The following is an 18,533-nucleotide window of genomic DNA, read 5'->3' on the forward strand; positions in this document are numbered from 1 at the left end:
CAATGGCCTTATCTTCCCTAAGTGCCCCTTTAACCCCTCAATCATCTAACGATCCAACTGACTCCCTCACAGGCTTTCTGCTTCGGATATATTTTAAAAAGTTTTTACTGTGAGTTTTTGCCTCTACGGCCAACTAGGGGTTAGCCGTAGAGGCAACTAGGGGTTGCGCTGTTCTTGGGGCATCCCCTATTCTTTTGTGGTACGCCACAATAGCACTCAGGTGTAGACGTACAGAAGAAGTCTGGAGACCAGAGTCTGAGAGGTGCCATAGATAGTCTAATAGAGATGGAGTGGAGCAGGAGAAAAGGTCATACCTTTTTGAGTGTACCACTTAGTAAATCCAGTTCACTTGGAACAGTAAGATTTACATGAGGAAGGCTCTCGTGAAGCTACAGGAACCTGAGAGACTTGAGTCGAAAGATTGAGCAGCTGCAGGATCAAGCTTTCAACATCGAAGCTGTTAGGGCAAGGGTTTGTAGGTTGGAATGGCATAACATGCCCTGGTTCTTAGAGTGGGCGCTGTGCCCAGGTGAATTGGTTCTCTGATCAAGAGGTCAAGGAGTATGGGAAACCAGACTTGTCGAGGCCAGTATGGGGCTATGAGGATCATTGACCCTCTGTTCTGCTGTAGCTTCACAAAAGTTTTGGCTATGTGTTTTGTTCTAGGGGCGAGCAAAGGTGTCCCTGGTAAATGGTTGTCAACGGCTGTGGAGGGAGCAGAACCTTTCCACTTTGTGGTTCATTTTGGATGCAAAGAGGTCGATGATTGGGCGACCCCAGCGTTGAAAGATTTTGCTCGCTACACAGGGATCCAGAGACCATTCGTGGGAATGGAAATGTCGACTGAGATTGTCCGCTAGGACATTTTGTATGCCTGCTAGATAAGTGGCCCTGAGATGCATAGAGTGTGCTAGGGCCCAGGCCCAAATCTGCACTGCTTCTTGACATAGCAGATAGGAGCCTGTGCCTACCTGTTTGTTTATGTATCACATTGCTACTGTGTTGTCCATTTGTATCAGCACAGTATGGTGTGAGAGGGCAGTCTTTGAAGGCATAAAGGGCATATCTGATTGCTCAAAGTTCCAAAAAAATTGATTTGACACTGTTTTCGAATGGAGTCCATGTACCTTGTGTCTGAAGGCTGTTTACGTGAGCTCCGCAGCCCAAGTTGGATGCATCCATGGTCAAGATGACTTGAGGAGTCTGTTGTTGGAATGGTAGACCAGACTGTAAGGCAGGCCTGTTTGCCCACCAGCGGAGAGAGAGACTTAACTGGTGGGTGACCCGTATCAGGGACGACAGTGGTTGGACAGCTTGGATCCACTGAGATTTCAAAAGTCTATTGAGTCCTTCTCATGGCTATCTTCGCCATAGGGGTCACGTGAACTGTAGATGCCAAGTTGCCCAGTAGTGTAAGACATTGATGGGCAGAGGGGAATTTGCAGCTGGTCAGAGAATTTGCCAGAGTCATTAGATTGTCCGCACGGTTTGCTTGGAAGAAAAGCTTTTCTGACTGTGGTGTCAAGGTCTGCTCCAATGAAAGTGAGGAGCTGAGACGTGTTCAAATGTGATTTTTGATAGTTTATCAGGAATCCAAAGGAATGTAACAGTTTTATGGTGCTTTCTAAGGCAGAGAGATTTCCTTGTCTGGATGGACTCTTGATTAGCCAATCATCTAGGTAGAGAAAGACATGAATGCTGTTCTTTTTTAGATGTGCAGCCGCTACTGCCATACATTTTGTGAACACCCGAGGTGCTGAGGTGAGCCCGAAAGGTAGGACTCTGTATTGGAAATGTTGGTGTCCACTATGAATCTGAGATATTTCTGATGTTGTGGGGAAATGGGTATGTGAGCGTAGGCTTCTTGAAGATCCAGAGAACAGAGCCAATCTCTTTGTTGTAGTAAGGGAAGGATAGTTCCAAGGGAGATCATCCGGAAGTCTTCTTTTTGAAGAAATTCTTTGAGATTGTGGAGATCTAATATGGTGTGGAGATCGCCTGTTTTCTTAGGAAATAGCGGGAGTAGAACCCTCTTCCTTGTTGAGACCGGGGAATGAGTTCGACAGCCCTGGTAATCAGCAGGGTGGAGAGTTCTAGTTGAAGATGAGATGATATGACGTTGGCTGTCCACAGTGGAATGGGTGGGGAATCAGGGGGTATCGTTGTGAATTTAAGACAGTATCCCCTTTTCAGGATGGCTAACACCCATTGATCTGTGGTGATGAGGCTCCAGTGGTGTATGAAGTAATGGAGCAGACCTCCTACAGGCAAGTCGGGTCTGGGATTGTTGGAGAGGCTTCTGCTCTCTGGAATTTTTTAAAAACCGGATGCTGGCCCTGTTTGCGGGGATGGCTGTGTTTTTTGTTTGTTTTGGCTGACGTGGGACGTCCTCTTTGAGGGGGCCGGAAAGGACGTGCACTAGATGCAGGTAGATAGTACCTATGAGGCTGATAGATACCAGAAATCCCTTCTCTTTTTGTGGACTTTCGTGCTGAGGATTGTTGGTTTGAAGGCAACTTGGAAAGCTGGCAGAGTGTCTCATGGTGTTCTTTCAATTGTGAGACAGTGTCTTGAATCTTCTCTCCAAAGAGATTGTGTCCGGTGCATGGGAGATCTGCTAGTCTTTCCTGTACTTCTGACCTTAAATCTGAAGCTTTTAGCCAAGCCCAATTTCGTGCGCTGATTCCAGCAGCTGACATACGGGCAGATGTTTCAAAAGAGTCATAGGCTGCTCGTACTTTGTGCGTACCTGACTCCAGACATTTTTGAATAAGGGTGTTGAGTGTTACTTGCTGTTGTTGAGGAAGATTATCAACTATGTATTGTACTTGTTTCCACAAATTTCTTTGATATTGTGTCATATCATTGATATGCCGCAATATGGGATACAAGCATGGGACTCCTGGAAAGACTTTTCTTCCTAATCCATCCAGAAATTTCTGTTCTTTTCTTGGAGGGGCAGATGAGTGAGGTTTTTGCTTCCTTGCTTTTTTCTGTGCTGATTCCACCACAACTGACTGGTGTGGCAGTTGTGGCTTCTGACAACCTGGTGTGTTGGACCAGGTATGTTACAACGTTCTTCTGTTAACAGGTGGTACAGAACAGGGATGCTCCCATAGGTGGTGCCAGAAATCTAGGAGCACTTCATGGATTGGTATAGCCATGACTTCCTTGGGTGCATCCACAAACTGGAGGACCTCCCGTGTTTTATGTCTAGTGTCCTCTTCTGTAACGAGCTCAAAAGGAGCTCATCTCTTTAATGAAATTTGCAAAAGAGGTCCTCTGGTGGGGACTTCCTTCTTTTTTCTGGTGGAGAAGGTTCAGTTACAAGGTCTTCTGTATCTGTGTCTGTATCAACGTCCTCCCAAGGACTGTATTGGGGTTGGAAATGGGACCCTGGTGGATCTAGAGTGTCCCGTGGAAGAGGACGCTTTGGTATTGATGCAGATTTTGATGGTTTCCCTGGAATATGCTTTGGCATCGATGGAGGTAAATAAGGCATCGATGGGGAATCGAATGGCATCGACGGCATCGATGGGAATCTACAGTCGGCATTGCCCGATGGGCTAGACTGAGAGGGCATCGATGGAATCGATGGCCTGTGGGGGGTTTGTAAACCTGATGGACCTGGTAAGGGATCAGAGTCCCCTTCATCTTCTTCTGTTGAGCCTGGAATGGGTATAGCTGGAATCATCGGAGGTTCCTTTGGCATCGATGGTATGGATGGAGTTATTGGGGGATCCATCGACTGTTTCAGTGCAGGCTGTGGGAAGGCACCAATTAGGGCGAGTCTGCTGAGCAGAGGTGCCAGTACTAATGGCTCCAGGGTCGGTGCCGATGTCGGGATTGGTGTCGGTGGAGGTTGCAATTTTTGAAAAACCTCGATGACTGCCTGTTGAATCATGGAAGTCACTTTTCCCTGGAGACTGGGACCACTGTCACAGGAGAAGGTAAGACTGGCACCAGTGGCTCTTCCACATTTGGATATTGTGGCACAGCCTCCAACAGGTGGAGAGCGCCTCCAACAGGTGGAGAGCGCCTCAGTGTCTCAGGTACAGAGGTAAGGAAGGACCCACAAAGCAAGACAGTAACGGTCAAGAAAAGCCATGGGTGTGAAAAAACAAATCAAGACCGGAGCCTTGGAAAGATTAAGGCTGCATCAGGGGCTCTTAATTCAGGCTAGATAAAGAATACATTTCCGGGCACCATATATGAATATGGGATGTGTACTTCTTTGATCACTTGTTATGTAGATTAGTGGCTAGTCCTTCAAATTACATCTGAAAGACCCACAGCAGTATTTGCCAATCAGTAGTAGCAAGTCATTTGAGTGCAGGTGGAACATGCGCGGACGTCGTGGCCTGATCCCAGGCAAAGTACACAGATGTCATGCAGGTCTGTTATTGACATCGTTCGGGGGCAACTTGGACATTTCTTAAATCCCGTGGCCATGGTAAAAAAATAAGACTGGGTAATGTTCAGTGGCCTGCGGATTCTGAAGTGAGTTAACAGGAACCAATGGAAAAATGACCAAAAAACGGTAGTTACTGAATGGGTTGTCGAAGGGAGACCCATGTAGGGTTTTTTCCATGAGGAAAAGTGTGTGAGAGAACTCACAGAGCTCCTGAAACGCGAGGCTAACAGCAACGCGAAAAAAAAGAGACTGAAGGGAGATACCTGTGGCTACAGGGATCATGGCATGCTGGGCATGCTCAGTAGGCTCAGTGTGCCAGTCAAAAGTTTTTAGAAACTTTGACAGAAAGTTTTCTGTGATAGGGCTCCATCCAGTGATGTCACCCATATGTGAGGACTACCATCCTGCTTGTCCTGGGATAAAACTACAAACACACACACATAGTGCAGTGCCTTGCTATACACTACAACTGAGACTGCTCTGTGTGCACAAAAAATGAAACTCCAGAGAAAAGACTGGAAGCTTGAGCAAACAATTCCTAGTGATGCTGCTTCTTGTTTGAAAATACCAACTCCCAGACCCCGCCACTGCAACTCTCACACTATCTCCCACCCACACCACCCATACCCTGCCTGCAACCTACCCCAGGGGGGGTAAGATCAGCAGCAAAATGCCACTGCTGGCAGCTTGTCTCAGTGTGAGAGACAGAGAGACAGTCTGAGTTCAATTTAAAAAAAGTGCAGTAAAAAAATCCTGGCTGGCTCAGCAGCAAAAATGAACAAATATCTTTTTCAATGGAAAATTCTATCAAAGTAGCAAGCAATAGCAATTGAATACAGATTTGAGACACTCAGAGACTAGCTCTGAGTAAAGCCACCTCCCCAGACAACAGCCAAGAAGAAAGTGCATGGCGCGCAGCGTGCTTAAGATAGAAATAGTACAGCAGGAACAGCATCACAGAGCACTGAGAGCAGCGATTGACTGAATTAGAAAAATGTTTCGCTCTGATATGCTGGCATTCTGGTCTCCTTGCCAACCTGACTGACCCACTCTATGACAGGGCTGTGAGGTCACTTATGACTCACAGGAAAGGGCTGGTTGTTGCTATGGATACTCCCACATGGCCTTCTCCTATTTCAAATGGCTGCTAAGAAATCACTGCAAACCAAAAGAATGAAACTAATATGATATGTTTCATTCGTGGGGGATTGCCATGTGTTTCGCGAACCCACGAATCAAATGAACAGGGACTTATTCGTTGCGGATTGCACATTTGTTTAAAACAATGCACATCCCTAGGAGAAAGTGTGAGCGCTCAATGCATGGATATGAGTGGTTTCAATACATTGTACACATTTGTGTGAAAGTCTACATGTGCGTGTGTATTGCTGGGTAGATATATGCATGTTTTATAAAACACACATTATACACACATTTTATAAATTACTTTAGTAAATGTATGCATAGACACATACACACGTATATGCCACTGTGTGCAATTGTTTGAAAGTTATCCTTCCTGTGTGGAAATCCCTTTTGAGATCTTAGCATGCTGTCTTCTGATTTTCCTAATTCATTTTTTCATAGCTTGTAGTATCTGGCTGAAAAATCTGGAAAAGATGGATTGCTCCACTCTGTCAACTACATTCATGGGTGGTTTACAAATATCAAAAGGTCAAATACATAATGAGCTCAAGAGGTTAAAGCCAGATATGGCATGAAATTTGCCTTTCAAAAGTTGTTGACATGTTTAATTTTCTCATACACATCAATAACGGCCAAGTGGTACCTGCAGACCTGGCACTAAGCATAAGCAGACTAAGTAGTTGCTTAATGTCCCCAAGCAGCTCAAGAAGGCCCCTGAACTCACTTTTTATTATTTTCTTGTAGACTAAAGTCCCTTCTCTTTTCCTCTGCCTCTGTGGAATACTTCTCCCTCTGCAAAGTCCAGCAGAGTGGTGTAGAGTCTAAAATCTGTCATGTAGCTCTCTCCTTGCCCACCTCCGGGCAGAAGCTTGGAGAGGCCTCTCCTCCAACCTTCCTCTCCCTTGCTCTCTGTATTTTCATTTCTGCTCACTCTTACTGTAACCTCACCTCCTTTTGCAGGAGCCCAAATTCCTCTATCTTGCCCGTAAACTGCTTTCTGTAAAAAGACAGACCATACTGCTTTCAGGACTTAACATGAGGCCTGCAAGTGGAAATACATTTTTCTGGTTATCTCACCTGTGATAAATACCAGTGTATAATGCCCTCATTCTTCATCTGCATGCTCATTTGCTCAGAATAGTTATGTTAATCTGCTTTTATGAAGTTTTTCAGATGCATTAAATGGTTAGCACATAGTGCAATCTCTAGCACACATGCTGAATATTAGTGTAACTTAGTGCATAGGCCTTTAGTTCAATCCATAAAGATTCTTACACATGTACACAGACATTATGAGCATCTCTAAAACTGAGGTCATGCTCAGTATGATTTCAGAGACCATATTACATTATTAGTGTATTAAACCAAACACTCAATAGCTGTATAATGGCACTATTTTTATTATCTTACCTCTTTAGATCGATCCTTATTATATTGTTCATAAGGAGGAAATGGTTTTAACTCTCTCTCACAAAATTCACATGGTACGTATGCAGAGAAGTCTTGAATCATCTGCATGAAGAACAAATTTGAACAGCATTCATCATTCAGAAGCAGGGTAGAAAAGGACCTCACAAAGCAATCCAGTCGATGTCACTACATCGAGGTAGGAAATAGTGTACCTAAACCATCATCCTAAATAGATGTATGTAAAATCTAGTCTTAAAAGCTTTCAATAACAGAGATTCTCTCTTGTTCCTAGGCAATGTGTTCTTGTAGTTAATTACCCTTACAGTTAAATTATTTGTAGTATCTAACCCTAAATCTCTGTTGCAGTTTAAACCCACTATTTCATGTCTTGTATCTAATGGAGAAGGAGAACAACTGATCTCCATACTCTTTATATTTCCTCTTTACATATCTGAATATTTGCCATCAAGTTACTCTTCAGACTTTCTTTCCCCTTAGGCTAAGCAAACCTACTTCCTTCATACTTTCCTCAGAGGTGATGCTATCTAGACCTCTTTATTTGTGTTACTTCTTTCTGGATTTTCTCCAGTTTCTCCACATCCTTCTTGAGGGGTGAGGTCTAAAACTAAATTCAATATTACAACAGAGACCTTGCTAGTCATGGTCTATTTTGTACTTATGTATTTGATTCTTCCTTCCTAGGGGGCCACAGACAAAAAATGGGAAAAACTCTTTAGTACATCTAGCCCTAAGTGTAGCACTTGGTATTTGTCTTTGTTGAATTTCATCCTTTAATTTCTATAATTCATCAAGATAATTTTGAATTCTAATCCTGTTCGTCATTGTATTATCCATCATTTTTACACATATATGCTTTAATCCATCTTTCAAGTTATTGAACAACCCCAGTTCCAGGACTGACCCTTGTAGACCCTATTTGATAGCCCTCTTAAGAAAATAGTCTTTTGTAAAGAGACAGACTGCTAACCAAAAGAAACAGATGGGTAACAAATACTATAGTATTCCCTTGGAGGGTCACCCTATTCATGACTGATTTAGAAGAGATATTTTTGAATATTTGCAGATGCCACAATTAGCTAGATTATAAATGCACTGTAGAATGCATATGAGATGCAGGCAGACCTGGAAAATCATATGAATGGGTGGATAAATCAGAATAAATATATATATCTTGTGATGCACTTAGGTTATTCTATGATTCTTTCTTTCCATCATTAGGGGCAAAAAATTAGCAATGGTGTGGGAAAAAAGAAACCTTGAATTTATATACAAGATACTAAAACAACTGTAAAGACCTAGGCAACTATTGTGGCTAATTCTCGGAATCTAGTTTGTTTAAAATATTAAAAGGAAAACAGTACCTGGAATTCTGGAAATATTCTGACTTTTTCTGAAGATTCTGGTTTGTAGGCCAATATAGTTGGTGGGCCAACACTAGGCAGTGTCCGCAATGTTTCTTCAAATAGCATTAAATATGCTGCAGTAAACTACAAAGTGAAGAATGTGGAGTGCAGTAAAGAAACACTTCAAAGTTAAAATAAAACATTGAAAACTTAAGTGCAAAATATTTCTGATATACCTCTGTGTCAGAGAGAATACTGATGTCACTGAACTCCTGTGCCAAAGTGGAGTATAAGTCTGCCAACAAAAAAATGTTACAATAATGCAATAAAAGAATCACTGTTTAAAAAACAAACAAAGTGTATGTCACATATGAAAACTCTAAACATAATTGTGCTTAATTCTTTACCTTTTTCCGAGGAAAATGAGGCAGAAAGGCATATGTCCTCAGTTAAATATTTTGTCTTTTCTGGAATTAGAAAACACATCTTACTGTCAAGAGGGAGTAAAATGTTTTAAACCTGCTTTTTAGAAATCCACCTGATAAACTTTAAACAATAAATCAAAGCTTAAAGCAGCATTACTAACAAAAATGTTTTAAAATTTATTAAAATATACCAAAAACTAATCAGACAGGAAACAAAATCTAAAAGAGCACAGAACAATTGCAAACCTTGTACTTATCATCTTAATTTTACTGACAGTTGTACAATATTAAATAGAGACGATATAGAAGCAAAGAACCACAATATTATTACTGATGTATTTGCACTCTCTTTTTGTTTGTCCCATTAATACAATTCATAAACAGCTTTTTATCTATCTTTCTTTCTTTTTATTTTGCTATTCATAAACAGCTTATCTATCTTTCTTTTTATTTTTTGGGAATGGTACATAAAAAAATATTTTCAATAAATATACCACCAAAGTCCCACCAATGTAACAAATGTAAAAAAAAAAAAGATCTCCTACAGCTTTAAAAATACACAGTTAAACACTTTCACAACATTACCTTTATTTTTTAATGGGACCTTCAAAAAAAATGGCATGGTATACAAAGTACATTTCACTTGTTTAATACCACTCTCTGAAATATACTGCTATTATCATTATTGGTTCCCTTGTTTTTTTTAAGTGAACATCATGTGTACTCCAATTTATTAGTTTTCATATTTTGCTGTGCTTTCATACGGGCCGATACAGTAAATATCGCGGAAGAGCGGGTGAGCGCCTGCTCTCCTGTGCGTGCGATACAGTAAATTAATTTATTTAAATTAGGTCCATGGTAAAAAGAGGCGCTAGGGACACTAGCGCGTCCCTAGCACCTCTTTTTGGACAGGAGCGGTGGCTGTCAGCGGGTTTGACAGCCGACGCTCAATTTTGCCGGCATCAGTTCTCGAGCACGCTGACAACCACGGGTTCGGAAACCGGACGCCGGCAAAATTGAGCATCTGGTTTTCAACCCGCGAGCCCAATTTAAATTTTTTTTTTTAAACTTTTGGGGCCTCCGACTTAATATCGCCAAGATATTAAGTCAGAGGGTGCACAGAAAAGCAGTTTTTACTGCTTTTCTGTGCACTTCCCTGGCGCCGGCAGAAATTAACGCCTACCTTTTCGTAGGCGCTAATTTCTTAAAGTAAAATGTGCGACTTGGCTGCACATTTTACTTACTGTATTGCGCAGGAATGACTAATAGGGCCATCAACATGCATTTGCATGTTGCGGGCGCTATTAGTCTCGGGGGGGTTGGACGTGCGTTTTCGACGTGCTACTACCCCTTACTGAACAAAGGGTAAAGCTAGTGCATCGAAAACGCACGTCCAAATGCCGGCTAACAGTGCGCTCCCTCAGAGCACACTGTACTGTATCGGCCTTGATGAACTCCAAAAATATGATTACTTATCTAATAAACGGTCACCAAGATAATGAAGTCATTCACATCCCACTACTCACCAAGGTAGTATTATCACTCACTTTGTAAAGTCCCACTCTTCTTATTTGGATTAATAAGGAATTAATAAGCGGCATATCTCAAATAGTGGTATTAAACAAGTAAAATATACTTGTATACCATGCTGGTTTTTTGTTTTTTTTTTGAAGGTTCCATTAAAAAAAAAAAAATGGTAATATTATTAAAAGTGTTTAACTGCATATTGTTAAAGCAGTAGGAGCTTTTTTACATAAAAAATATTAACATTACTTATCTTGTAAAAATACACTATCCATAAATCTCTCTAGTTGCCCTCTAGGTCAATGTTTCAAAGTTCAGTGTTGCTTCCCACTCTACACAGATCCATATTTCAAATGAGCATCTTAGTCAGGAGTTAAGTATTTATGGAAGAAACTGCTGCAATCTAGCATAGTCTGAAAATAGAGGCACAGCATCATTGGTTGTTATCAACAAATGTTAAAAGAGTGCATTCTCTAACAGCCAACCACCTAGATGATATCTTGTACCATCTAGTCATATGACCTTGTTGCACAATTCATGGGGAAAAAAATCACTCGGAAGAAATCACACTTAAATCATAAGAGGTTATGATCAACCTTTGTGTAATAGGTCTTCAACAACTGATTGTTATGAGTCATGGGCTGGCAGGCTGGAGTCTGGGAGCACCCCCAAAGAGCCAATACAGGGCTGTAGGGCAGGACTGGAGGTTTCTTTGGCCTATCCAAACTCCTCCCCTGCAGGCTGAGCCTTTAAGTTCTGCAGTTGTACATCATGGTGCAGGCAGGGAACTGGACACAGGGCTTGAGCTGGCTGGAGCTTGGACACAGAGTACAGGCTGGGGCTTGACACAGACATAGATTGACTGCAGAGACTGACTAGGGCTAGATACAGACATAGACTGAATGCAGAGACTGACTAGGGCTAGATACAGACATAGATTAAGTACTGGGACTGAATACAGTATACAAGGTAAAGACAGGAACCAAGATAGGAGTGGGACAAGGACATAACAGGCAACAATAAATAGGGAAGCCCAGCAGGGCACAAAGCTTGCTAGGAGAACCTAGCCGATCCAGAGCCATAAGGTAAGGCAGAGAAGCCCAAACCACTGTTGCGTCCGTAGGTCTTAGATGGCTTCGACCTTTGTGCCTCACCTTTCTCTCTGCTCTCCTTGCTAGCCTTGGGAAGATGGTTACCGCCGCATCTGCAAGCCACTCTCTCCGGCGTCCCCGGAACAGCTATGGCAAAGTCTCATGCCATGTTTCTCCTAAGGGCTTCCTAGGGTGTGTGCGCACGCCACCCACATCTTTATCCACGTCATGGCGGGAATCTCAGGGGCGTCCCCCTCGAGTGATATCACGCCATCTGGGTATTTAGCCTGCCCTTGTTTGCTAGCTCATTGAGTTAGCAAGGACTGGACTCGCCTCCAGTCTGAGCTACTCTGGTCGCTTCCGTGCTGCTGCTGGAAGCTCTCTCTGCCCTTCAGGGTAACTCTCTAACCTGGGTACCCGCTCCTTGGGGCCCTTTACTTTCTTTCAGGTGCCTTACTGGATCAGGTACTCGCTCCTCGAGGGCCTGCTCTCCCAGCCTCGGCGCCTGTAACCAACTACTTTTGCCTGCTGGAATCGCCACCACATAGCTACCAACTAGTGAGTAATCTAACATTGTCAGTCTGTCTCATCTACAGCTCTGCTGCTCTGGGAACCTGCAACCGGACTTCCCTATACCATCTCTGTGAGACGGGTCTCCTCTGCCGAGGATCCCTGGACTGCTATTTCTGGATTGCCTCACTACTGCCACCTCTGGTGGAACTCATCAGCTGTTTAATAAAAGACAAATCTCTGTGTTTGTGCGTCCTGAGTCTAGCCTGGTACTGTGACTCCCCAGAGGGCTCCTCCCTGTGGGCATGGTCATCTCCACAGTACCCCGAGAATCCACTCAAACACCTCAAACCATAACAGATTGCTAACTCCATGGATTCTGCTCAGTTCACTGCATTGCAGGCCATTCCAGGCCTGGCCCAGCGAATCACCGAACAAAAGAACTCGCTGGATAATTTGACTGCTGCCTTTAACCAGTTGCACGCACAGATGAATACACCGAACACCACAGGTAAAGAAGTTACACTGCCAGAAGTGACAGTCAAGATAATTGTACCTCTATCTGCTCCAACACGCTTCTCAGGGGAAGTTTGGAAATGTAGAGGATTTATAAATCAGTGTTGCATGCAATTTTCTGCAACCTAATAATTTTCCTACAGCCTATGCCAAGACCACCTATATCTTGTCTTATCTGGATGGAATAGCGTTGGCTTGGGCCTCTCCGCTGTGGGAGTGCGAGGACCCTCTCCTGCATGACCTTGATAGGTTCCTAGAACAGTTCAGATCAATATTCGATGACCCTGCCAGGTACACGACTGCAGGATCCAAGTTGGTTCATCTGAAGCTAGGTAATAAACCTTTACCAGACTTCACCATAGAATTCAAGACATTGGCGTCAGAATTATATTGGGACCCTAAGTGCCTGAAGACCCTCTTCTTTGAAGGGCTGAACTCTCGGATGAAAGATGAGCTGGCGGCTCGTGAGATGCCTGAGACCTTGGCTGAACTAATGAAGTTGGCAACAAGGACTGATCGCCGACTTCGTGACAAGGTTCAAGAGACCAAGACTCCCAGAAAACCTCTTCAGGGAGAAACTCGAGTGAAGTCCACACCCAGGCCTATTCCCTCAAGTCCAGTTGCTGGCAAAGAAGAACCAATGCAATTAGGTCGCAGTCACCTAACATCAAAGGAGAGAAGAACATGAAAGCGACTATGCATGTATTGTGGTCAAGCTGGCCATGCTGTACAAACATGCCCTATATGTCTGGGAAACTGGCAAACCTAAGTCCTGTGGGAGGACTCTTCTTAGGTCTAACTGCACCCTCTTCTCCTGTATCCTTGAACTGCGGACCTCTTGAATACCAGACTCTTGCTCTAGTGGACTCTGGGGCAGGAGGAAATTTCATTTTGAAGCATCTAGTGGAACACTTGCGGATCCCCACCACTACCATGAAGTCTCCACTACTCCTGTCTTCTATTCATGGGGAGCCCTTACCGGGTGAAGTAACCCTGCTCACCGATCCAGTGAGCTTACGAACCGGTGCTCTTCATACAGAGACTATTTACTTCTTTGTGCTAGAGAAGGCCATGCACCCTTTAGTATTGGGGCTACCGTGGCTGCAGAAGCATATGCCTCAATTCAACTGGGCCACTCTGGAGCTTTCACGATGGGGTCCAGATTGCCATGGTAAATGTCTGATAGAGGTCTCTCCAATACCCTGCATGCCAACTACCCCGATGATGCCTGGGTTGCCGCCTCAATATGCATCTTTCCAAGATGTATTTTCCAAAGATGCCGCAGACGTACTACCTCCACACAAATCCTACGACTGCGCCATCAATTTGAAGCCTAACACTGAACCACCCAAAGGAAGGGTTTACCCTCTCTCCGTAGTAGAAAATAAAGCTATTTCAGAGTACATACAGGAGAATCTTCAGAAAGGCTTCATAAGACCATCTAGGTCTCCTGCCGATGCAGGCTTCTTCTTTGTGGGGAAGAAGGACGGAACTCTACGTCCATGCATTGATTACAGAGGTCTAAACAAGATCACTGCTATCCCTTACCACTCATCTCGGAGCTATTCGATAGACTACAGGGAGCCAAGATATTCTCCAAGCTTGATCTCAAGGGAGCCTATAACCTAGTTCGCATCCGCTCTGGTGATGAATGGAAGACAGCTTTTAATACCTGGGATGGGCACTTTGAATACCTGGTGATGCCCTTCGGCTTGTGCAACGCCCCGGCTGTCTTCCAAAACATGATGAACGACATTCTGCATGATCTACTCTACAAATGTGTCATCGTGTATCTAGACGACATCTTGATATTTTCCCAGGACCTGGACACCCACCTAGAAGATGTCAAAAGAGTACTGCTAAGACTTCGCGAGAACCGCTTATACTCCAAGCTATCTAAATGAGAATTCCACAAGGAATCTGTGCCTTTCTTAGGGTACATTGTTTCCAATCAAGGCTTCCAAACAGAAGCTTGAGAGCATTAAAAAATGGACACAGCCCACTGGTCTAAAAACTCTTAGACGATTTCTGGGATTTACCAACTACTACAGAACATTCATCAAGAACTACTCTTCACTAACTGTTCAGCTAACAGCAATGACTAAGCAATGGTCTACGGAAGCTGTGACAGCATTTCAGAAACTGAAAGACGCCTTCTCGAGTAAGCCATGTCTTCACCATCCGGATCCGACTTGACCCTTCATTGTAGAGGTCGATGTCTCGGATGTAGGCGTAGGGGCTGTGCTAAGCCAGTCCAGTGACTAAGATCTTGCATCCATGTTCCTTTTTCTCCCAATGCTTCTCGCCAGCGGAGAAGAACTACGGCACTGGGGATAAAGAACTATAGGTGATAAAGATGGCGTTCAAAGAGTGGCGCCCCTGGCTTGAAGGTGCCCAACAACAGATCACCGTTTTCACAGATCATAAAAATCTGGAGTACCTCCGTCACGCTCAGCGCTTAAACCATAGACAGGCGAGATGGTCCCTGTTCTTTAACAGATTTGACTTTGTGCTGAAATATTGTCCTGGAGATAAGAACGTCAGAGCAGATGCCCTATCTCGCTCATTTATCTCTGAAGATGTACCGGATGAACCTCACCATATCATTGACCCGAAGACAGTGATCCTGTCAGCTACACATCCTGTACCTGCAGGCAAAACCATTGTACCCAGTAACCTGAGGAAGAAGCTGTTAGCATGGGCTCATGATTCGAAACTGGCTGGACATCCTGGTCAACAAAAAACTCTGGCCAAACTACAGAAGTACTATTGGTGACCCACCATGAAGGAGGACACATTCGCCTATGTGGCTTCTTGTTCTAATTGTGCCAGACAGAAACCTCCGCTCGGATATCCTTGGGGTCTGCTTCATCCCTTGCCAGTTCCAGATGAGCCCTGGACTCACATCGCTACAGACTTTGTGGTAGACTTACCACTTTCGGGAGGTAACAATACCATCTGGGTTACAGTGGATTGTTTCTCGAAGATGGCTCACTTTGTGGCGCTCCCTGGCTTGCCCTCAAGCCATGGAGCTTGTAAGACTTTTCATCACTCACATCTTTTGCCTACACGGCATGCCAAAGCATTTCGTCTCCGACAGAGGAGTTCAGTTTACAGCAAAGTTCTGGAAAGCTTTGTGTAAGAAGTTTGACATCTCTCTTTACTTCACCTCTGCATACCATCCTCAGTCGAATGGCCAAACAGAGAGAATGAATAGAACACTCAAGTAGTTCCTTCGAGCCTATGTTTGTTCACATCAAAATGTCTGGGCTGAACTGTTGCCCTGGGCTGAATTCACCATTAACTCTCATCCAGCTACATCAACTGGATTAACACCATTTGAAGTGGTCTACGGGCAACTACCTTTACCTCCTTTACCACTTCCACTTTCAGCGTTGTCCCCGGGAGCTCAATCTACTGCCAAAGATATCCATCTCCTATGGACTAAGACTAAAGAGATTCTACAGAAAGTAGGACAAAGAGCAAAGAAAGGCTATGATGCTCACTTCTGCAAAGCTCCTGAATTCCAGCCTGGTGATAAAGTCTGGCTTTCAACAAAACACTTAAGACTCAAGCTACCATCAGCTCATTTTGTTCCTCGCTTTGATGGACCTTTTCCCATCCTCCAACGTCTGGGTACTCTTATGTACAGTCTAAAATTTCCACCAGCATGAAGATTCATAATGCATTCCATGTCTTGCTATTGAAATCGCTCATTCTCAGCAAGTTTTCCACTAAGACACCGGAACCTAAACCTATTGATGCAGAAGAAGACATCGAGTACAAAGTAGATGCCATCCTCGATGTGAGAAAGAGAGGCAAAATTTGGGAGTACTCCTGTCATGGGAGGGTTATGGTCCTACCTCTTGAAAAGAGCTGAAAAATGTTAGATATGTTTGCATGCTTGTGAATACAACCCTGAAGCTTTGAGAAACATGTAGAATATGATGCTACATCTGGTGTGCAGTACAATTAAGCTTAATGTCACACCTGTGGGAACACAGAGGCAATATTCAGCCACTAGCCAGCTTGCAAAATTAGCTAGATTAATTTATCTAGCTAACTTTGAATATTCAATGCTGCTGCAGTGCCACTGAACATACCTGGCTAACTTTAGGATTACTCTATGGCATCACCAGAATTAAATGGATAAGTTATCCGACTAACTCTTTAATATTAGAGTTAGCTGGTAACTTATGTAGCTACCTTAACTCCACCCTGGAACGCCCCTAATAAGTTGTCCAACTAAAATGTAGCCAGATTAAGTGGAAAAGAAATTCAAAAGTCAGCATTTAGCCAAATAACTAACTAGTTATCCAGCTAAATGCCACTGAATATGGACCCTAAATATGTGCTAATATAGAGACTCTGCTTTACCAGTACCATATTTCCCTTGCTTACCAACATTCAGAAAAAGGCTAAAGACATGGTTTTTTAGACAAGACTTTCCTGATCACAACTGACTCTCCTAACTTTCTCACCAGAAAGACTACAACCACTTGTAAGTTTCCTGTCAACACTATGTAAATAATTTATTCCTCTCATTGTTACTGCCCAAACTATCCCTTCTACTCTTCTTCTCCTAGTTCCAACTTCCCCTGTTTTATTGTAACTTTCTTCTTTGCCTCTCAACACCTGTTTATTGTTCAAAGTTATCACTCCCACTGTTTCCTGTAAACCAGCATGATGTGATTGTATCATGAATGCAGGTATAAAAAAGCTTTTAAATAAATAAATATTTATTTAGATTTTTATATTCCTCTTTTCAGCACTTCATAGTGTACATCAAAGCGGATTACATTCAGGTACTATAGGTATTTCCCTATCCCCGTAGGGCTTACAGTCTAATTGTATTGAAATGAATTCTTTGTGAAACTATAAGAAATGAGTGCTACTCAGAGATATTTTTTATGACCTTATTCATATGCACTGTCCATGGGTTTTCCCATGGACAAAGTTTTTATTTTTCTTTGTTTTTCATTTGTTCTTCATGGATATCCTGAAAGGCGAATGCCTTCATAAGTAACAAGAAGACATGTTCCTTTTGCTCTATTAGCAAAGTGCAAGAGAAAACTCAAAATTCAACAATGCTCTGAAAAACCATTGGGCCTCTGCACCTCTTTCAATTGCTTCCCATGGCTCTCCCTATAACCTCTTCCCAAGCCTCCAACTTCCTCTCTGCTGCTGATGCCTCTCAGGATTCAATCTACCTCTCTATCTCTCACCCATCTCCCAGCCCTCCTCCTCTACTTGTGTCTTGGAGTGAGCCAGGCAGTCTTCTCCATCTCTCCCCCATGTCCTACTCCTCCATTTCTCTCCTCGCTCCCTCCTCTCCTTTCTCTAAAATCAGTGGTGGTATTCACTTCAAGTCCTCGAGAGTTATAAAAGGGTCATGTTTTCAGTTCCTAATGAATATACATCAGTTAGTGTGCATGCAAATGTGTCTCATGTATATTCATTAGGGATATCCTGAAAACCTGACCAGCTTGTGGCCCCTTAAGGACTAAAAGCAAACACCACTGCTCTAAACTGTCTGTTATCATCTCATTTATACTTCCTCCATCTCTCTTACAATCTTTGCACAGAAGTATTATACAAACTGCCTTACCAGCAGAAACTCATTGACTCAAGTGGGAGTGGGGGAGGAGTTGGCACTTCACACAGTGGTTGGTTGGCTGAACTTCCCATTTACTTTTTTCACCAGCTTGGGGCCTCACCAGTTCCGATTTGGCAGAGTGTGAAGTTGCTCGGTATCATCTTTTCTTTGGCCAGTGAGGGGAAAAGGCTGCACTAGTTGCTTTTTTCTCTTGCTGGCTGGCAGGAGGTGGGAGGTTTCTTGCACTAGATGCTCTTGTTAGCTGGCACAGGTCTGCATCAGGCTCTTCTTAATTTGATGCCTAATAGGCAGGTGTAGGAAGGCTACATATTAGGTATTTTGTTGGCTGGTATGGCAGCATTTGCTTTGTTTCTTGCGGGATCAGTTTTCACAGGCTAAACTCTGACACCAGCCGCTACACTTGTGGGCCATTTTGTCAGGTGGTGTGCTTTAAAAGTTGCTGCACAGACCTCTAATTTTTGCTTTATTATTAGAGTACATGTTAAATTTTTGGAGATTTTTGGAGCTAAAGTTAGC

At 43.4% G+C, this 18,533-nt stretch overlaps 1 protein-coding gene across 4 annotated transcripts in view; it reads right to left on the reverse strand.

Annotated features, from left to right (window-relative positions):
• Window positions 1-18,533, reverse strand: part of ERICH6 (glutamate rich 6) — a 285,150-nt gene that overhangs the window by 212,610 nt on the left and 54,007 nt on the right. For all 4 annotated transcript variants that reach the window (XM_029616495.1, XM_029616497.1, XM_029616496.1 and 1 more), the window contains exons 4-7: window positions 8,742-8,801; window positions 8,571-8,629; window positions 8,353-8,478; window positions 6,971-7,072 (exon numbers count right to left, since the gene is read on the reverse strand). In XM_029616495.1, the coding sequence (XP_029472355.1) occupies window positions 6,971-7,072; window positions 8,353-8,478; window positions 8,571-8,629; window positions 8,742-8,801 (347 nt within the window). The remainder of the gene's footprint in view (window positions 1-6,970; window positions 7,073-8,352; window positions 8,479-8,570; window positions 8,630-8,741; window positions 8,802-18,533) is intronic.

This window comes from Rhinatrema bivittatum, chromosome 9 (assembly GCF_901001135.1).
Source record: "Rhinatrema bivittatum chromosome 9, aRhiBiv1.1, whole genome shotgun sequence".
Taxonomy (NCBI): domain Eukaryota; kingdom Metazoa; phylum Chordata; class Amphibia; order Gymnophiona; family Rhinatrematidae; genus Rhinatrema; species Rhinatrema bivittatum.